Source organism: Hydra viridissima, unplaced genomic scaffold (assembly GCF_058129835.1).
Source record: "Hydra viridissima isolate aposymbiotic clone 2 unplaced genomic scaffold, HvirCarnegie_v1 scaffold_10, whole genome shotgun sequence".
NCBI classification, from domain to species: Eukaryota; Metazoa; Cnidaria; class Hydrozoa; order Anthoathecata; family Hydridae; genus Hydra; species Hydra viridissima.
In genome coordinates, this window is record NW_028324309.1 from 14,970,856 (window position 1) to 14,993,985 (window position 23,130).

General features: G+C 30.1%; 2 protein-coding genes and 1 pseudogene across 2 annotated transcripts; 1 reads left to right on the forward strand and 2 right to left on the reverse strand.

Annotated features, from left to right (window-relative positions):
* Window positions 1-692: 692 nt before the first annotated feature.
* LOC145197294 (uncharacterized) lies at window positions 693-1,670 on the reverse strand. The gene is made up of 4 exons (XM_090101342.1): window positions 1,542-1,670; window positions 1,260-1,457; window positions 1,082-1,165; window positions 693-995 (listed from the first exon to the last, which is right to left on the reverse strand). Exons 1-4 carry the CDS (start codon window positions 1,603-1,605, stop codon window positions 904-906), a joined length of 438 nt encoding a protein of 145 aa, XP_089957468.1. The 5' UTR covers window positions 1,606-1,670; the 3' UTR covers window positions 693-903.
* A 7,536-nt stretch (window positions 1,671-9,206) lies between these two features.
* LOC149883310 (uncharacterized) lies at window positions 9,207-12,149 on the forward strand. Its single transcript, XM_090101055.1, has 3 exons — window positions 9,207-9,281; window positions 9,428-9,485; window positions 9,625-12,149. The coding sequence occupies exons 1-3, from the start codon at window positions 9,207-9,209 to the stop codon at window positions 10,332-10,334; spliced, it is 843 nt and encodes a 280-aa protein (XP_089957181.1). The 3' UTR covers window positions 10,335-12,149.
* Window positions 12,150-12,284: 135 nt separating this feature from the next.
* Window positions 12,285-22,803, reverse strand: LOC149883311 (uncharacterized; annotated as a pseudogene).
* Between the last annotated feature and the right edge of the window lie 327 nt (window positions 22,804-23,130).

Sequence of the window (23,130 nt, forward strand, 5' to 3'; positions counted from 1 at the left end):
GCAGGAAGTTCCATCAACGACATTAAAATATAAAAAAATCATGAAATCATGCTGTCAAAATATATTTGGCAACTAAAGAAAGAAGTACTAACTTTAAATTAAACTGGGCGATTCTAAAATTTGCGCCTACTTATAGTAACATATCTCAAAAATGTATATTTTATTAACAAAAAAAGTTTGAATTTATTACTTAAATAGATCAAGAAAATTTACTAAATAAAAAAAACTGAACTTATCTCTAAATGCAGACTTGAAAATAAGTACCTTTTAAAAAATTATAAAAACAAATGACGAAACTTATTAACCAAGTTTATTTAATTCTAAATACCAATTAAAAATAATAAATTATATATATATATATATATATATATATATATATATATATATATATATATATATATATATATATATATATATAACCACACGCTCTATTTTGTTTATTAAGAGTAACTTCCACCGATAGAAACCATTCTGTTTAAGCGGTCATCAAAAAGCCTTTCAAAACAAAATCGCTAAATATTACCGAGTTCTCGACACTTCAGAGTTTATTGTTGAAAGAAATAATTAAATGTCGGATTTTTTACCCTAGCTTCTGAATCAAAGTATGAAAAAACAATATAATTCAATATCGATGTCTTTTAGCTAGTAGATAACTAGAAAAGTTATGCTTAACAATTTAAACCCTTTTCTTTTGAAACATTCATCTTTAAGTTTTAGAACAATATGCGTCATCCACCATATTATTCTCAATAATATTTTTTCCAACTTTACCCTACTTTTGGTAAGTATTATTCAGCTTAGTCAACAAATTTTAAAGAACAGTTTTTTTAAAAAAGAAATTATAAAAGGTAGGACGAACTACCATAAAAATTTGGACTGGTCTTAAATCACCAGAGTAGTGTATTAATTACTTGAGATTGCATGGGCATTAATATCCTCATTCGACAGAGATATATTTGTTGTCGTGGATGGAAGATGTTTATCAATAACAGTGGCTGAAAATAAAAAAAAACTTAGATTTGCCTTGAAAGTGAGTTGTATTGAATACTTGGAAATACTTGAGAAGTGGCATATAAATTACCTGAGATTGCATGGGCATTAACATTCTCATTCAACACATATATATTCGTTGTCGTGGATGTAAGATTTTCATCAATAACACTGGCTTAAAATAAAAAAAAGAGTTCGATTTGCCTTGATAGTGATTTGTATTGAATGTTTGGAAACAATTGTTAAGTGTTATTTAATATTATAAATACCTAAGTCTGCATTGACTGGAATTCTATCACAGGCGCTCTCACTTGTAACGCTGAAATCGCCCTCAATTGGTGTTTCTGAGTTGTCAACATTATTCTCAATTTTCCATACCATTTTATTAGGTATCACATTCACAAATTCTGAAGGAAACATTTTCATCTCATGATCCAAATACTCAATTTCAACATTTGGAAGGAAACCTAAAAGACAAGAAATTTTTTATTTAAAAATGTCATGATAATACTGCGTAATATAAAGTTAGAAACTATTAAGAATATTCTTACTTGTTTCCAAACTTGTACCAACAGGTGGTTGTACAATGGTGGCATCATTTGGTTTGTTTAACATTTCAAAAATTTACTTGCTTCTTGTACTTTGATTAGGAAACATTGTTGAGTTTTTGCACTTATACTAATATAACACAAAAATAGTAAAACTAAATTATACTGCACTAAAATAAACTATGATAAAATAAACTAATACGTAAACCTAAACTACACAACCTAATAATGTTTATTAACAGTTCAAAAAGTACACAAAAAGTACCACTTATAATTTTTCTTTCAAATTACTCTCAATATAGCACGTTTATCTTAATAGAAAGTAACAAAACCAAGCAAAATAACTCGAATACTTTAAAAACACCACGACACGACGTTTGTTTGCTTTAATTAAAATTGACGTTTTAAATGATCAGTGTTTCTAGCTATGAAAAAAGTAACCGCCATCTTTGTTCTCAAAGAGCACTTCATATAACAGACAAATTCTCGAAAAACCTTCAAAACAGCTACAGTATATTGACTATTTTCAAATATTTAAATCGTAATTATTTTATCATTTCAATTCATTTAAAAGTTCTTTATTATTAATTTGATATAAATAATAGATATATAAATGAATGCGGAAACGCTTATTAGAACGGAATAGTATATCATATTGCATTACTAACAGCTTGTTTGCCGCGAAAACGTGGCATATTACCATAGTTCACCGCAATGAAAGCGCGTGTTCGTTATGAATTTCTTTAGCACAAAAGGATATCGGACGTATTGCTATAGTGCACGGCTATTGAAGAACGTGTTCGTTTGTAATTTCTTGTGCACAAAGACATATCGGATATATTACTTTTATGCACATGAAGAAGTGAAAAAAATCCGGTGCAGAAAAGATATATTGGACATATTACTTTTATGCTCATTATATGTTTATATGGACGTTACCTATTTTTTTGTTAAATATCTTCCAATTGCTCGACTTTTGAAGCTTAATATTTGTACCATAGTATCCTTATCTCTTACTGAATGAAATCCGCACAATAAGTCAAAACCATAAAATGCTGGATGTATTCCCTTTGTTCTCTTGACCATCGGTATACAAACATATTTTATAAACCGTTGAAAATGAATTGATCAAATGCTGAACAAAACTTGAAAGTAGGATTAAAAAAGTATAACATTGACACCACGATTCACAAACATTTGTCTATATATTTTACAAAATGTATATGTATAAAGCCCCTGTACCCAGCAAGATAAATAAATATAACAACAACTACGTACAAAAATTTAAAAAAGTTATAGCAAGTATTTTTAAAAATGTTACTATTAAAATAAACATTTTATAAAGAATAATTTGTTGTTTATTTAGACGATAACACAAACCTTTTCAAATACATAACACACACTTATTCAAAGGCCCCTGCATCCCACCAAGATAAAAAAATATATACCAACAACAACAACAACACAAAAGGACAAAGAATAAAAAACAAAATAACATCTCTTTATAATAACAACCAACAAAATGCCCCTGAATCCAAAGCAAGATAAATTATAATTAACAACAAATACGTATAAAAACTTAAAGCAGTTATAACAAGTATGTTTAAACAGTTATAGCAAGTATATGGTACTACTACAAAAAACAAATTTTAAAGTGTAATTTTCCAAATACAAAGAATAAATTTGTAATGAATATCAACATCTCAATATAATAGCAACTAATAACAAAATAAGCTCACATTAACAACCAACATCAGCCCCGGTTTATAAAATAAAACTTGACTGTATTTTTAAAAAATGAACGCCAGTATACAACTATTATAAAAATAAAAGTTTTAATGAAAATAAAATAAAATGATCAAAACTTGCAACAAAAAACTTTTACCTACAACAATCTTATTTTATATCTTTTTACTTAATTAATTAGCTTACACTACTAAATAAATAAAAACTACATTTAAAAATTTTGTATTATATTCCAGAATATAAATATGTACTAAAACAGAGTGTGGAATTAAAAGCAGCTTGTGAAACTCACTTTACATAACAAATGTATCACAATACAACTAAGTTTAAAAAAAACAAATTTAAAAAAAAACATTCTCAGCAAAAAATATCCTATTACGTAACTATAAAAATAATAACAATACAAACAGATAACTAAATATTAAAAGACTTTCTTTTTTTAAGAAAGGCTTTTTTTATTTCTGTAATCTCAGTTCTTTTCGGTGATATTTTCTTACCTAGATATTTTAGTTAATTAAATTTAGTTACTAAAAAAGTTTAATATTTCAAAATACAAATGTAAACATTTTAATAGTTGGGTAACTAATTTTTAAAAAAGGCTTTCATTATCTTAGAAGGTCTTTTTTTTAATCCACTTTTGCGCTTATAGAGATCTATGATTTTATTAAATCTCTTGAAATCTCCGTGTCAAGTCGCACGAAGGGATAACAGCACAAACAGCACTATAACTAGGCATACACGGCTTACATGCTCAGTTACTTAAACTGATTTAACTCGACGTAAAGCAATTGGAGGGTGGTCTGCTGTGTAAGAATGAGGGTGGTCTGCTGTGTAAAGTTGAATAGATCTTTTGAGTCTCAATTCGATCCAACATTAAATATGTACTATTCCATCTTGTTGGAACATCTTGGATTGGTAATAAAGATTTTGAAGTTTTGGAATCTAATTCTTTCTGTATTTCTTTTAATTTGGTGCAAGCCAAATTTGAATGATTAAAATGAGTGCAGATGCTTCTGCATTTCTTTATCATATCGTATACTGCAACCTGATCAAAAAGGGCGTCTCTGATAACTTGCTGCAATTGATGAATAAACCATGAGATTTCTCAGGACTCTGTCAAGTCAATTCCAAGTTGCATGTTATAAGCACTGTCTCGAAGGACTATTTCTTTTTGGAAATATCCAAATCAACTAGCATATCGCATCAATAAATTTAAAATATTCTAGTGTGGGACCATAGAAAATGCTTACAGTGTAGAACATAATCCTTTCTAATAAAATTATCTGTGATCCAAAGCGCAGTCAATGATCTAAAAGCATCTTTACTATGGGTAATTGTCCAAATATCTGTTGTAACTGAAATATCATTAGCTGCAGAAATGTCATTACTTACTACGGTTTTTAATTTTTCGTGTGATGATGGTAGAATTGTTTCCTTAAAAAATTTTTTACTTGGAATTAGGCATTGTGGTTGCAAGTGAGCAATCAATTCAATGAACCCCTGATCTTCAACTACTGAAAATGGTTGGTTGTCTATCGCAATAAAATTTATTACTCTTTGATTAACTTTGGAGTAGCGAGAGTCCTTTATATTCCAAATTTTTTTAGAAACAAAAGTATCTATACTAGTTTGTGTCTGCGACACAAAACGTTCAACGAATGTTGCGAACGTTCAAGAACGCTCTATGAACGTTTATAGAATTTGCTCAAACGTTCGCAAAGTTCGTCGATCGTACTTGAACGTTTTGCGTTAGTTGGGTAGTGGTGTCTCAGCTTTTGATTTTTTTTTCCCTTTTCTGTTCTTCTTGTTTAACCTGATCATATGTATCCATATGATGTTTTTTTTAAATGCATATGGAATGGTGTCGTGTTAAAAGTTATTGGGGTGCTGCCACGTTTAACATTTTTGTTGCATAATTTACATTCTGCTAATGTATTTGTTACATCATTTTTTTAAAAATATCTCCAAACAAAGATAATGAGGACATTTTTAGATGTTCAAATGTTAATTATATTTAAATAGTTAAAAACTATAGGATGATTTTAGTACAAATACAGTCAAAATTCATATTTTACTCTGTAGAATGTAGAATTAATTTAAAATATAAATAATAATGCAGTTAAAAAAAATTATGCAGTTTAAATTTACAACACTCAAAACAAAAACAAATAAAAACAACATTATTTTAATAAGATAAGAATAAAACTTATGAAATAGGTTAAATATATATTATATAGCTAAGATGAGCATGTTTCCACTTTAATCTTGGATGTAAAAAACAACATAAATATAATTCTCGTTCCGGCCGGAATTATATTTATAATTCCGTCAATGCCGGTTCCGGCCGGAACTGAAAAAACTCATTCTGGTACACCCCTAAATAAATCTAATAAACATAGCTTAGTAATTACAATTGTTTGTAAAAGAAAATTACCTCCAAGGGATTTACATGCTGATTCAATTGCTTCATCACATTTTGTGGACTAATCGATGAAGCTCGTCAAACTGATAGCTATTTTGATACAATCTTTGATTTCTGCAACTGTTTCTACTGGCTTCTGAAGAACAAGATTTAAAAGATGATCAACGCACAAAACTGGCTCAGTTATTTCAGACGCCTGTGCTGATGCAGACTTAAGATTTGCTCCACAGTCATGGACAGCGATGACATGAACTAGGCAGTGGCAATAGTTAAAAGGTGCCATCAAGTTGTTTTGCAATAGCTTGATTAGTGTGAGGCGATGGAAATGGTTATATTATAATTATAGCAAGTAAGATTTGTTTTATTCAGAAGAAAATTTTCATCAATATAATGTATACTGATGTAAGGATTATTGTTGCAAAATGTCCTAAGGTCAGTGGTAAAAGACACACAAGGACAGGTTAATGATTCTTCAGCAAATATCTCGTTGATTTGGCGATTCACCTCTTGATAAAACAGCGATAACTTTTCTCGGAAATATTGAAATAATATTTATAGAGGATGAATACAGGTAAAGGGATCTCAAAATGTTAGGTGTTTTTAAAGATTTTGCTAAGCCCCAAGTGTTTGAGCATATACTTTGTTTTTACTTTTCAGAGTTGAAAAAATACTCCTGCTAGATTGCCAAAAATTTTTAGTAGTTTTTAATACAATTTTCATATCCCTTTAGATAAATATTTAGGACATGCTTTTTTCGTTAGGGACCTTAGAATGTCAGGTTTAATAATAGGTAGTATTGTTGTCAATATTGCTTAGTTAATCATGAATTTCTGCATATATTATTTATTTTCAATGCTGAATATATTTTCAAATGCTTTGTTCACTTATCTTTTATACTTTTTGCATTCCACTACACAATGCTAGGTTAAGGGACCTCAAAACGCTTGGTTAATGAAAGCTAATTAACATGTAAAAAAAAAGTTGTTTGCATTCGGTTTCTTCTCGACATTATGAAATGAATAATCTGCTTATAGTTTCATCACGAAACCTCATTCAAAACACACTTTAGTGTGTTTTCTTTGTTTGTTTTTGAAAAAATGAATTAAACTAAAGTGCAATTACTAAAGTAAAAGCCAAGTACAAAAGTGTGTTTTGATATTCCTTTCAGTAAAGAATAAATAAGAAATGGGAAAGTCCTTTAGAAGTAAACCAACAAGCAAATCAAGATGCAATATTCTAAGAGATATCATAATGATGAAAAGTAAGCAGTTAGACGAAGCAGTTGAGTGGTGCCGAATCAGCAATAAACGTGGTTGGGCCGCTATCAATTCAGGAAAATTTCCACTAATTAAAGATCTTAGAAAAATTAATAAACGAATTGATGGTGTCATTGTAACTGGAAACGAGAAGGAATATTGTTCAATTTTTACAAAAGATAAAGAAGAGTCGTTAGTCTCTTATATAAGAAACAAAAGCAGGTAATATCTACGTAAAATTAAGAAATGAAACATTTTTTTTATAAACTGTTATAAACTGTAATAAAATCCTGGGTGCTTATTCACAACTCTTTCGTAAGTCAAAAATTTGCGTAAGTTTTGGCGTAAGTTCAAAGTTACGCAAAGTCATATTCACAAACTTTGCCTAAGCAAAAACTTAAGTTTTTGCGTAAGTTTTTACTTACGCAAAAAGTCTAAAAAACGGTATTCACAACATTTTCCTAAAAAGTGCTCAGCGAAGTTTACGCAAGAAAAGTTACGTCTGCTATTTTCTGACTTACGTTTGGCGTAACTTTAAATCATCTAATATTAAAAAATGGCGTTTTAATTATTGTAAAAGATTTCAGATTTTGTTTGTAACTGCCAATAAATTATATACTTATATTAATATTATACTGCTATACGTAAGTTATTTACTTAAAAAATACAGCTATAACCTTTTTTTTAACAACAACAACAACAATAGAAATATAATATATTGCTATTGTTGCTGTAAAAAAAAAGGTTATAGTTGTATTATTTAAGAAATAACTTAACGTATGTTAATATATGGAAAATATATTATTATATTTACCAAAAATATAGAAGTACTACATAAGCTTGTTTTAAGGTGAAAAAAATATATACATATCATTTTATATAATGGATGGTTCACTCTAAATTGAACCATCTAATAGATGTCTGAACCGACAAGAGAAACCTGGTCTGCAATTTTACTCCATGCATCGTCTTTTGTAAGTTTTGAGATTGCTAAAAATAATTGAAATTTTTTATTAACATTAAAAATGTTTTATCATTATTATATAATATATATCTAAAATAAATCTTTTTTACAAGGAGAAAATTTTCTATCAAGCAATCTCTTATTCTCGTTATACAGCTTGACCAAAAGTCCTATCTGCTCAAGCGTCCAATTTTCAGCTCTTTTTTTAGAATCTTTCGTGATTTCTGACACTAGAGTAAATAATTTCTCAAAAAATTTTAGCATCAACATATTTATCATAATGCCATAATAAAATAAATAAATAAAACGCCATACATAAATTAAAGCACTAAACTACTTTTTTGTACCATTTAATGTAAATTTATACTTCTATTAATATTAAAAATGATTAGTAAAATATTTAGTAGAAAAAAAGAGTTAATAAAAATAAAAACCTACTTCTAAGCAGCAATATTTATTTATTACTTATGCTACTTTGAAGAACTTTATTTTGTTAACAAAAATAAGTATAATAAATAAAATATAATAAATAAGTCTGCAGATATTTTATAGTAATCAGTAAAGGCATTAAAAATTAATATGTACATTTATAATTTTTAATTATTTCCTTATTAGATCATTTGCTGAGTAAATAGTATATTATTTTAATTTAATTAATCAAGAAATTAGTTAAAGAAACATTTAAAATTTAAATTAAGTACGTGTATTTCCCCAAATAAGGAAGAAATTACTAGAAACATCTCTCTCTCAATCGTTCATTCTCCTTAATTCTCCATCTCATCTTCACTTCCTTTTTTGGGAAAATATACGTTCTTAGTTATATATAATTTATATATAACGTTCTTAGGTATAAATAATTATATAATAACTTAGTTATTATATAATTATATATAAGACACACATGCAGATATAAATATATATAATATATATATATATATATATATATATATATATATATATATATATATATATATATATATATATATATGTATATATATATATATATATATATATATATATATATATATATATGTATATATATATATATATATATGTATGTATATATATTAATATATAAATATATATGTATATATATGTATTATATATATATATATATATATATATATATATATATATATATATATATATATATATATATATATATAATATTTTTAGTAGATACCTATCAAAACAAAAGAATTTAGTAATACTAACTACTTATTCTATACAAATAGTTTTTAAATATTTGCGTAAGTTTTTGCGTAAGTTTTGCGTAACTCATGCGCAACCTTAACTTTACGCAAACGCTACGAAAAAGTTGTGAATACCAAATAGTTACGCAAAAAATAGTTTGCGTAAGTTTTTCATAACTTTTGCTCAGCTACGCAAGAGTTACGGAAAAGTTGTGAATAAGCACCCTGGTTTTTTAATATTGTTCATTAAGAAAACTAAACTTATACTATTTAGTTTTCTTGTATTATTATTTCAATAATATATTTAGGTGCCTCCAAGGTTTGAACAAGTCGGAGTTGACAAGGATAATGTTGAATGCTTTGGAAGTAAGAAAGCAAGCCTGTGGAAACCTTCGTGGACGTCAGATCACTAAGCTATCACTAAATGCTAAACGAGCACTCCGAACAAAGAAGCTTAGCAAGTCTTTTTAGAAGCGTTGGGATGCAAAATATCAAAAGTACATAGCCAAAAAGAGACAAGGAACTATATCCATAAATCGTGCCCGTAACTGCAAAAAAGCAATAGCATGTAAACACCCCAACGAATTAGCTGAAGAACTTATAGAATGTAATATTTTCATTGATGCAAATCAATTAGAAACAGGTGTATGGCAGGGATATATAGATACAACTAGAATTTACAATCATGATGAAACCCCCCAGTTTATAAACTATGGAGTTGATGGTACTCCAAATGGCTTAGTGTATGCTGGAAGAGGGGAAAGTTGTCAAAAGGTGATAAGAGAAAATAGAGAATGCGTAACTATACATCCTTTTGGTTCCTTTAGAGGAGATATAGCAATGTGCCAAATCATATTCAAGGGAAAAGGGATTAGTGCCCACATGGCTCCAAAAGAAGCAGTTATACGTATTCCAAATCTTCTAATCTCCACAAATGAGAGTGGAAGCCAGGATCACAGTACACTTCTAAGTGCATATCAAATGTTTGACCAATTTTTAGAAAAAAACAATGTAAAACGGCCTGTTGTTGTCCTATCTGATGGTCACTCTTCAAGATTTGACAGTGATGTATTGACATTCCTAAGAAGCAAAAATATTAGACTTTTCATCACTCCACCTGATACAACTGGCGTTACCCAGCTCCTTGATCAAACAATCAGAAACTACACTCGGGGTACAGAAGTGCTAAATCTGTACTTTATTCTCCATTTATGACAATCAACAGAGAAAGTTTCATATATATACTTGCAGAGTTATGGCCAGAGTTGGGATCAAAACAAACAATCATAAATGCAAGTAAAAAAAGTTCGCATTTCAAGCGGAGGACTTAGTGTTAAGTGGATGCAGGAAGATAAGTTTTTACGAGCTGAGCTGTGTATTCATGAAAATACCGAAAAAGATCATATATCAACAGCAGTAACAGTTTCATCTCCAAAAGATGTTCCCTGTGACTCAGCAAGATATTGGAAACATTAATACGAAAGTGCCATGGAAGCTTATTAAACAATATCTGATATATCAATATCACTGGAAGAAATACCTAACTTGTTGCCTGTAACCAAAGTAACATCTAAATTGAAAAAAGAAAATGTTAGAGTTACCCAGGTTCACGGCTCAATGGAGGGGAAAAAAATATTGGAAACGGTTTCTTTAATCAAGGAAAATAAAGCCAAAAAGGAGAAAGCAAATAAAGAAAGAAAATCCAAGCTACAACAACAATTTGAGGCATTCTATAAATGTAAGGAAGAGTGTACATGTGGAAAGAATGTTAGCGCAGCAAATAAACTTCGAGAATGCTCGTGTTGTCATAATGTTTTGAAATCTACATGTAGTAAAGCATCATGCCGAGGTAAAACAGGCTTGATGCTTTACTACATGTAGATTTCATAGGACCCAAAAAATGCCTTCACTTTGAGTCTGATGAATATAAAATTGAAATTTTCATTCCTATAACTGATTTAATCTAGAATACAACCTAGCGTTCTCTATTCGCCTCTTTTTGAATTAAAGTTTACCTGGATCTTATTTTTGTATTTTTTGTTCATTACATTTTTTTTAAGTTGGTTAATGTTATAAAAAAAAATGATGAAAAGTAATAACTAAAGTTTGTTATATAGTTTTTGATTTAGTACCTCAAAACGTTAGGTGCAGCACCTCAAAATGCTAGGTATTTAAAAAAGCGATTTTAAGAAAATTGGATTTATTCTGCGCACGCATCTTTTTAGCATTGTTTTTGGAGTCTTAAGGCAACATTTCTGATAAGGTTCTGCGAATTTATTTTCAGAAGGGATTGAAATATTTAAAATTATTTTAAAAAAAATAAGTTTATTGCTTATAGACTATTTTCAACGTCTTCGTAATTTAGATTATTTTGTAAGGCTCATATGTAATATTTTTTTGTTTATGACTTAACATTATATTCTTTAGTTAGATTATTCAACGCTTTTAGAATTTAACTAAAAAAATTGAGTTCTATGTTGGTTTAATTCAAACCTGACATTGTGAGGTCCCACTGCATTCTGAGGTCCTTTTACCTGTACATATTAGCTTGAGATTTAAATATTGAACTTTCTCTTCTATTTCTCTTTAATTTTATTAAGAGTTGCTAGTCCAAATGAGCATCTGACTTTGGCTTAAAGTTTATTTCAGATATATTGTTTTTAGTTAAATTTTGAAATGTTAATATATATCCCGACACTGCATGCATTTTTTTTTTAATGGTTTAAAAAAAAAGATTATAAGATATTATCAAAAATAAAGTTGATAATTCGTAAAAATTAGAATATACATGAATTTTTTTTATGGGGGTCTTTTAGGCTTTGTATCTTAAAAGCAAAAATATGCGATCGAGTTTTAAAAAAGGCGAGATTTAAGGTTATATTTATGCCTAGAAACCTTACAAATACTCCACAGCAAAGTCATATTTAACAGCTTCCAACTTCTGTTTCTTTTGTTCTAAAACATACAGTAATTGATTGTCTATGACAAAAAAAAGACCTATACTTGGCCTATTTTGCAAAAAATTTCAAAAAAAAATTTCAAAAAAGGGATTTGGCACAGATTTCCATAAAAATCAAATACAAAACAAACAAGTTTGTTAATTTCTTTAATAATGAAGTTTAATAAAACATATTAAACATTTTTTAAAAATAAAATTCACCAGTTTTAATCAGTGTGAAAATATTTGAAGCAGTTTGATTTTGCAGTAAAGCACAAGTTCGCTTTGCATCTTTCACAGTAAACTCTTGTGCTGACATTCAGGATTCTTTCATCTTTTCTTTTTACGTCATTCATGAATACAGGCTAATGATGATATCCATCTAAACGAATAGCTTTTGTAGTGGCTGTGTGACCACGTTTTTTTTTCTCCACAAGTTCTTTTTCAATATTTGAAGAATCGAGTCTTCCTCTTTTGTTAGTTGTTGCCTTACCTTTTCTAATTAAACAATCAGCAATATTCATTTTGAACTCTCTGAGTTTCAATAATGTGTTGCCTTCATTTTGACGACGATATAAGATCCATGATTGAACCACAACCATGTCAAAAAAGTGGAAAAGCAATTTGTGGTACCATTTTTTAGACCTTATAATAATTCTGTGAAGAATAAGAAATCCATCTAATAGATCTACTCGACCCATAAACATGTTGTATGTTGTTACAATTGTTAGATAAACAACATTTATTCACTTTTTTTTGCTTTTCAATCAAAACGAGAAACATTTGATACTGGCTTGACACTTTCATTCATTGACAGTAGTGTTAAACCACGATTATCAAACCATTTGATAGCCCTCAATTCAACACCGTCATAGGTGGTTATCCATAACTCCACAGAACATCTGAAATTCTTTCTCATGACTTGATCTGATGTCATTTTTATTTTTGAAAGATAATATGCTCTTACTGAACCTAGACAACCAATTCCTTGCTCTTGAAGTGTCTTGAAAAGATAAACATCTGTGTACCAATTATCGCAGAATAATTTATACCACTTGTTCCTAGGAATATGCTGAAGTAATGTTAGCACTATATTTCCAGAAGCTTTTAAATTAGGTTGATTTAAGCACACATCAATGGCACCGGTATAAACTTGAAAGTTATAAATCAACTCATCAATACCAGATAAAACATAAATAGGGTTTGTAATCCCGTGCTATATTTAAAATCCCGGAATTTCGGGATTACATTTACCTGTTCCTGGGATCCCGGGATTATTCCCGGGATTTTGAAACACCTGTTTTTGAAAGATTTTAGCATATTATTTTAGAAAAATTTTAAGGAAATTAATAAGACATTTAAAGCATGTTTAGAAAAAACTTTTAAGTTACAAGGAAATTCTTTGGTTTGTTAATAGTATACATACTTAATTATTAAATTATAAAGACTTCGTTGTTTTTGTAGATAAAATATTCACATCTAATTATTTTTGATTATTCTTAAAATACGTTTTGAGGAAGCAGAGCACATCCAAAGTTTCATCGCCCAGACGACTTCTTATTTTTGTTGCAAAAAGTCCGGCCACACTGGTAGGCTTAATAGTCATTAAAAAATCATACGCTCTTTGCAAAATATCACCACGTGTTTCTCCATTTTCAAACAACACCAATTCCTTTTGAATTTTCATCGATAGCGTCTCACATGGAGTTGGTATGCTGGGCAAATGTGCTTTTTTTATAGCTTTATTAAATTCGTCTGTGATTCTTTTGCTGTTTTTAAGAGCAAAAGAAATAGATTCAGATGAATATTCAGAAGAATCAGAAACAGTTTCCAGTAGTGCCTCATTTGATACAGAAAGTTCAACTTCTGATTCAGACTCATTAGCTGTTAATGATATAGGTGGATTTGTAGCGTCTAGTCTTTCAAGTAACTCAACTATTAATTTGCGACATTTTATTGAAGTCGGAACTGTTACTAGCTCTATTTCAGATTCGGACTGAATGTTGGTTCTACCATTATGTAGATACTGAAGGATCCCACTTGCATCGGTACGCCTTTGTTGCATTCGAAGAACGAGAGATGAATGCAACTTTTGACTTACAACGTTTTTAGCATCTTTAAGTTTTTTTAACATAAAAGTTATGGCAAAATCGGCTGCAAACAAATTAGCATCCCGACGGCAAAGAGCCTCAACTGTTGCTTTTACTGTAAGTAGCGCATTAATGATAGCAGATACAGCTTTAATCTCAATATTAGATAAAGCCAAAGACTCACCTTCCGGTAGACTAATGTCTATTAATGCCTTTTGCATACAATTTTTTAATAAATAGACGCGTTGAAGCATTGGCAAAAGACTGTTCCATCTTGTCTTGCAGTCTTTAATTAGAGCTTTTTGATTCCCAAATTCAGCCGCAACATACTTCTGCAAGATATCGTTTTTTTTGGTGATTGTCCGAACATTACTATCACTTTTCGTACCTTTTTGATCACTGGACCACAATTTACCTAAGTAACATCACATTGGTTTCCTCGATGACAATTATGACTAGCATCGAGACCAACCAATTTATCGTTGTCAGAAAAATCATCATCCTCGCAAGAGTTACTCTCTGAAAAATCGTCTTCTATATCTGATTGTTCGTCTTCGTCTTACTGATCTATTTCTCTTTCTATATCCTGCTTTTGATACAGTACTTCAATAACGGCCAGTTGCACACCATGGGCAAAACATAACTGTTGATTTAAAGGTAATATTCTCCCAACTTTTTTCATCACACTTGCTCCGTCAGTCATAATACCAACAATATCTTTTCTCAAATCAAGTCCATGTTATACAAGCTTTTGTTCTAATAGCCAATACACTTCTCAATACTATCTGCAGACATTGATCCCGTTATACGAATTAAGCCCAAGCTCCAGAACTGACAATTTCGTACATGTAAATAAATATTCATATAGCAACGGTTACGCTATGATGTCCATTCATCAAAAGATAAAAAAAATCTTTCTCCTACACCGAATTCAGGTTCTTTTTTGCTAGCTATTTCAGTAATAAAAAAACTCCTTATTTTTTTGCTGTAATCTACAACCATTTTACGCACAGTGTTGACTGTTGTGGGTAAACTTTTGAATCCTGTAGCTATAAGACCTGCACGTATATCACTAGAACGCCATATCGTGTTGAACGAAATCCCATCAATAGCTGTTAATAGTGCAAGTGTAGCAGGAAGTGATTTTTCTTCTCGCTACAATATCGGAAAATAGTTGGTTAACGTTTTTTTTTTTTTTATTGGTGGTTCATCTCGTGTGTTTACTGAAATAGTAGTTGGTGTGAGGTTAATTTTATGGACGGAAAGTAAGTGCGTATGGAGACCTTTCGTTGAATCACCTCCAATTTTTAAAATTTTTTTGTAGTCAGTAGACTTACAAATTGCTATTTGCCCTTTTTCTTCTCTTAAAAAATGTTTCCGAACAGCAGAATTACTTTTTTTGTCATATTCCATGTACGAAGCCATTATAATTTTAGAAAACTTACTGTTCAAATAACCAGCAATTTTATTTTTTATTAAAACTTGTACTTTAAAATAGTCACAAACAGATAACGTCTATTCGAGATAAAAATTGTCAGAAACTTGAATAAATGCGACTAAGCACCAAAAGTTTTTAAGAATGTAATTGTAATCCAATTTCAATTGTTATAACAACTTTAATCCAATTATTCAAAAACATAACTGCAAGAACTTCGAAATTGTAAAGTTCGAATTTGATTGCAATCGAACGAAAAAAATAATTAGATTTAAAAATATTCAACTGAAAACGATTTCAACTAAAATCCCGGCATTAAATGCTTAATCCCGGGATTGCGGGATCGTTAAAAACTGCGGAATTCCGGGATTTCAGGATTCCGGGATTCCCAACCCTAAACATAAAGTTTGTAACCCCATTTCTTAGGTTTCTTTGGATTGTATTGTTTGAGCCCAGATTTCCCTTTGAATGGAACTATTTGTTTATCAATACATAAAAATTCTGATGGTTTTAGATTTGAAAATTGTTTTTGTAAATGATCGACAAGATACGGGTCTTTAAAAGCCGATCTGTGCAGTTTTCAGGATGGGTCAGATTGTCACTACACAGTAAAAAAATTACCCGATATATTTATAAAAACTTAACGCCAGTTTTCGTGTTTTATAACAGATAAATACCGTTATGTTCAATGTATAATTCGTATGAAAATAACATAACGGTAAATACCGTTATGTTATTTTCATATAAATTATACATTGAACATAACGGTAATTACCCGTTATGTTAAATATATAATTGGTATGAAAATAGCATAATGGTAACTGCCTTTATGTTATTTTCATACGAATTATACATTAAACATAATGGTAATTACCCGTTATATAACACGAAAACTGGCGTTATGTTATTCGTTATGTTTGAAAACCTGAGATTACGGGTTACTAGCCGTTATGTTATCTATTATGTTTAAGGAAATTTCAGTATTCTTAAAATATGTTTTTTTTTTTTTTAATGACTATGCAATTCACTAAAAGCAAAACTCTCTTTCTATATATATATGTATACATATAAATTGGTAGTTGTTATGCAACCAGTTACAATTTTTTTATAAAACAGTTTGATATGGAAAACAACATTAACTGCGTTCTATGCAAATACTTTTATTAGTATTAGTTTGTAATCATTACAAGTTATTCTAACGGGTGGCCCAAGATAAACGGCATATGTTGTATTTTTATTGTAACTTTGTTATATTTTAAGCTAGAAAAGTGAACTTTTTTTTAAAAGAATTATTATCAAATTCTCTTCAAAATGACATGATTTATTTAATGTAAGTTGTCTCCATTATTTTTTGACATACGATATTATTTTTTGACATACAACTTTCTAAAGCTATATTTACTCTGTTTTTTACAACTCGTTTAAGTTCTTGAATTAATGTTAATTTTGATTTAATTTTATTCCATTTCATTTGGTGAACGAGTTGATCCCATATTGAGTAATCTAAAGGATTGAGATCGGGGGAGTTTGGAGGCCAGTGGTTTTTATCAATAAAAACAGGAAAATTATCATGACACTATTGTTGAGTTAAATGATGCGTATGTGAGGTTGCTCCAACCTGTTGAAATGTCCAATCATCACCAAACATCTCGTTTCCATATTTCAAGGCCACTGGCAACATTTTTTTTATATACCAGTCATGATTTACTTCATATTTGTCCAATATAACCAGTGGTGTAACACCTTTTGAACAAGCTCCCAACCAAACTATTACCTTTTTAGGGAATTTTTGTTTCTGTTTAATACCACCATCTTTATCAGCTTCATTGCGATTAGTGGACCATATGCGATCATTTTGGGCATTGTACATACCATTTAAATCAAAAAGTTTTTCATCTGAAAACAGAACTTTCAGTGTTTGTTCTTATCGAAAATGGTTTCTTATCCAATTTGCAAATTTAACTCTCTTGACTCTTTCGCCATTTCTAAGCAGTGGTTCAACTCTGTGTTTGTATGCCTGGAAATTGAGATCCTTTTGAAGTATTCTTTGAACACTGGTTCTGGAGATTTGAGTTCATTAGCTGATTTTCGAGATGAAATCCTCTTTTTACGTTTCAGACGACTTCTGATTTTTGATAGTGCCTGTCTCTCTTATCATTTGACACAACCGATTTATTGTACGAAACCCAATGACACCCTTAACATCAGCAAATATTTTTGATGGACCATCACCATTTTGGTATTTAGAAAGTACAAGCTTTTGAAAATCATTAGATTTCATTATCTACAAATAAAATTAAAAACCATAAAACAAAGCCATCAAGACAGATTTATAGAGAAGTTAATAACAAATCTTTTTAAAAAAAATTCACTATTCTTGCTAAAAAAATAAAGTTTGAACAAAAATACTACCTATCCCATTTATCTTGGGCCACCTGTTATATATAGTATCATGTAGTTTAGGATCATGCATAAATATTTCAAACAAACTTTACATTACTTCAAAAAGAGTTCAACAGTGCATTGCACTTTTTTGATATGAAAATAAATTATTCAAATCCACATTTCTCTTGAAAAAAACAAAGCAACTTCCCAAAACAAGATGGATATAATAAGTCCGACAAATAATTCTCACTTGTGCTGACTAATAGCTGAATGACCATCTTTCGACTCATTATGCCATACTTCTTGTGATTAAAAATTACTTGGGGACCATAAGTATTTGGCACTCATATGTATTCTCCAATAGTCACACTAAAAATATATATAATAGTATAATAGTAAAACAATAATATTGCAAATAAATATTATGAAAACTTTTAAAGTACGGGAGAACCTTAATGGACACTTTTAGCAAAATGCTTTTTAGATGTATATAAAATTGTTTAATATATATATTTTAAAATATTTCGCAACCATCTACTTTTGCTTGATGATATAGAAAAAAAATATATATGAATTTGCATTTGGCTGTTTCTAAAAATAGAATTTTATTGGAGCTGGACTTTTGTCCTATTCATTGGGTATGACTCATTGAATGGGACAAAAAAAATATTGAATGGGACAAATATAAAAAGAGTTAAAAATGAACAGTGTTCAACTTAATAATTTTTAAAACTAGCTTATTAGTTGTAAATATATTTAAATTTGAATATATAGAGACATACAAAGAGACCACACAAAAAATATTTTTAACTTAAAAAAGCAAAATTTCTCTTATTAAATTTCAATCCAAGTAGAACTTTCTCGTTTAAGAATACTATGTTTAGTAATTTTTATTTAAATAAAATAGTGTAGTATAAAAGTGTGTATATATTACCCATTACCCATGGGGGTAAAAGTAAAGGACTGCAGCATCCCCCTGCTAAGCTGTAAATAATATATTATCAACCATCTAATTTACTTAAGATAAAATTCCACATAATACATTTAACAACTAAATGTATAAACTTAAATGTATGTTCAATTAAAAAAAAATGTTCAGCAATTATAGCTTCTCATAAAAACACGAAAAATTAAATAAAAGAGGAAGTGTAAAAGATATTAACAGTCAACTTCGCATAGTTTGCGCTCATAATAGCGCTTCTTGCTGTTATTATTACAATTACCACATACCCACCATTGACAAGTGAAACATCATCCAGGCAGGCCAAATAACTTTTTCCAGTTGCATTGGCATATTTTGCAAGTGTTTTTTTATCTTTGATTTGTGGAAGAATTTTTTAAAGATGATGATACAATTGAAAAATCTGCAGAGATGTCTGATATGTTTACCTTTTTGAACTTAGTTTTTCTCAGCTGTTTATCTTGACTCTTTATACCATTATCAACATTTTTGTGCTCAATTACTGTCTTTTCTGGAGTATTAGTTAATATGGTACTTTTACCCAACTCTCTTGCTCTCTAGAAGTTTTTCTGAGTGGTGCTTTGGGGTAGGGGCGAATCATTTCTGAACTAATTACTTTGATCAAGGTTTCTGAAGTATCAGTTTGCTGCTTTTTTTCATATAATTGTTGATTGCTATCTGGTTGTTGAATTGCTAATTCATTGTTCGGTAGAGGTCTGTCACTCACACTAGATGAGATGAAATCACTTTCCCCAAATAATTGTCTATTAAGTGGATAGATCCCACATCTTTCAAATCCACTGCAAATATTTTTTATTGTAAAAGATAAATTGTATGCTGTGCATGCTAGCTGAGGCAAACTATGTATATTAATGATCCTCCCTGGATTGGAAGCCGACCATTCATTTTGAGCCACCCTAAAATAAGATTTAAATGGCCCAAACGTTGAAACATCTAAAGGCTGCAATCTATGACTACAGTGTGGTGGAAATGTTAACAAAATCAAAGATTTTTTTTTTGCATATCTTATTATTTCAAAAGAAATGTGGCTTTCATGATTGTCCAATAATAAGAGCACAGGATTATTTAAAGATGGTTTAGTATGAGAAACAAAGTGCTTCATTGCAACTAAAAAGTTTTCACTAGTCATCCAACCACTTTTGTTACAAAAACCTAAGCTGCATGTTGGTTCTCCATTTATCAAAAAATCCTTATAGTTTTTTCTTGGAAATATAAATACAGGTGGAACTGTATTACCCAAAGCATTTATAAAACCCAACATAGTTACCAATGATCCTCTTTCAGCTGAAACAGCTTGACAAACTTGTTTTGTTCCACGTGTTGATATAATCTCTGGAAGCTCTATAACTGTTAATAATCCTGTCTCATCTGCATTAAAAATACATTCATGTTTAAACTTATACTTTACTTGAACTTTTAATAAATTATCAAAAAACTTTGAGACTGTATTTTTGTTGAAGGCAGTTGCACGAGCCAGGCTAAAATTTTCTGGTTAGTGATAATGCTGGATGCAGTTTTAAAAAATTGTCCGTCCATTGCTTTCCTGCCCTTTTATTCAGGTGCCATGATTCAGGAATACTTTTCAAATGCAATGCAACGCCATAATTTTAAGCCAACTGCCTAGTTTGTACTTTTGTTAGACCATAGCACATATTGGAAGAAATACTTAAATATTCTGCAATATTACTTTCTTCGGAAGCAAGAAAAACTTTTCTATTTCCAATATTAGTGATGTATTTAAAGTTTTCTGGCAGCTTTTGACATTTTGCCATTTTCACAGCCCTTCCTACTGTAGATTTTGATATACTCTATTTGTCAGCTGCTTCTCGAATGGACATACCTTTGAGAACACTTTTGACTGCATCTTCAACATCTAAAGATGTTTTTTTTACTAATTTTGTGTTTGGTTTCATCTAAAATAAAATGCTTTGTAATAGGATATGTCTTATCAAAAAAATAGTCAGGACACTATGAGATGAAATTCGAAAAAATTTGAATTTGAAATATAATTTTTAAACAAACCATTAGTCACACTTGGGTTATCAAAACTAAATAAGCGAGCCTTGGAAAATGTTCTTTTTTTTGTGACCAGAGCTAAATAGACGGACGACTTATTTTTCACTTTTTTCAAAACAGTTGGTTGAGACAATTCCCATTCAATAAGCATTATTTTGTCCCATTCAATAAGCATTATTTTGTCCCATTCAAAATGCGCACCACTTTATCCAAAAATGATTAGCCACACCAAAAACACCACTATTTAAGTTTAAACGTTTTACACATTATGATACTAGATACCGTTATCTATTTAAATATGGAATTTTAATTTTCTATAACTTTAAAAAATGCGAAAAAATCAGAGTAACAAAAACATTTTTAAAAATTACTTTTTACATTCCAAAACACAATAACATCCAATGCCATTAAGTCCATAGCGCAATAGGGCAGATGATTCGGTCTGTAAAATTCAAGTTTCTAGCACTCTTTGTTACAGAAATTTGAATATCCTTGCATCGATGCTTCTATAAGAATCTGAGTTTGTCCTATTCAATATGCGTCCCATTCATTAAGGTTCTCCCCTACACATTCCAGTTTTTCACATACATTTCAGTTTAAAATTATTTCCGTGAAAGAATTAAACTAATACAAAAAAAAAAGAGGCAGAAAAGAAAATTATGCTATTTCAAGGAAATATAGACATGCATGTTGTTGTTTAATTCAAATAAATTCAAAAATTCAGGTGATAACCTAACATCCAATTTTTATACACTATTTATCATGTCTTCTTGGAAATAAGTTTCTGCTGGTGCTTTAAGAAATTGTCAGTTTGGTTACCAGACTCTGGTGAAATCCAAGTCAACATTGCTTGTATCTTGACTGTAGCATCCTTGAAATCAGCATAAAAACGAATTGCTTCCTCCAGCATAAGTGTAGGAGAAAAACTAATTCTGTTTGGTATCAAACTGAATGTCTCATTGTTAAATAGTTGTCTATTTAAAATGGACAAGGTTGGCTGCGAAAGTTTTCCTTTTTTTTAATTCATTCTAAAATGAAAAGTATTAGTCAATTTTAAACATATAGAAGAGCTACAAATGTTAATCAAATAAAAATTGGAATAAATTAAGAGAAAAACTATTTACAAGAATATCTAAGAGATATAAATATTGCTTAAATCCATAATTTGTATTTTTCATACTTCAACATCATTTAATAGCTGCTCTTGATTAGCTACCTATTCAATCACAAATATTGGATCAAAATCAAGGTGTGATAAGTGAAGCTGTCTTAATATGAGGGGTCTCATAGCAGTTGGTACGACTATTTTATTTTCTTTTAGAATTACTTCCTCTGCCAGGTGTAAGTTGTTTCTGATGGTCCAATATTTCTTTTCTTCACCGCAAAGCATTTGTCGGTGTAGGGGCCAACCATAAGTTATATTGTTTGTTATTTGAGAGAGCGCAGGGTCAAGTTTAGTGTCGTGCTGCAATTGCTTTAGTTTATCTGTTGATATTGGCAAATTTTGAACTAAAGTGTGGATCTAAACGTTGCAGTCCTCATTTAGGCTATCATCCTCGTCAAAAATGTTGAGGTAGACAACGTGATAGGGAGTCAGAAATGTGTAGATCTTTTCCTGGATTATATTTTACTACAACTTGATATTTTTGAAGTCTTATCAGAAGTCTTTGTATGCGAGGTGGTGCTTCTGACAGCGGCTTGTGCAAGATAAATTCAAGAAGTTTGTGATCACTTTCTATGGAGACCTGTCGCCCATAGTTATATTGTTTGAAACGCTCACAGGCAAAAACTATTGCTAAAAGTTCTTTCTTTATCTGGGCATATCTCTGTTCTGCCATGGTTAAACTTCGAAAAGTATAGCTGATCGGGTGACCTTCTTGCATAATACAGGCTCCTAATCCATGTGAAGATCTGTCTACCTGAACTGGACATCTTTTGAAGTGTCAAAGAATGAGAGTACAGGAGAAGATGAAAGAACTTGTTTAATTTTTTTCACAGCACTGGTATGTTCATGGTTCTATGACCAGAGTATGTTTTTTTTAAGCAGCTGGCGGAGGGGAGCTGTTATCTCTGACATATTTGAGATGAATTGGCGCAGATTATTGACCATTCCTAAGAGCCGTTGCAAATCTGCTTGACATGTAGGCAGTGAGTATGCAGGTATG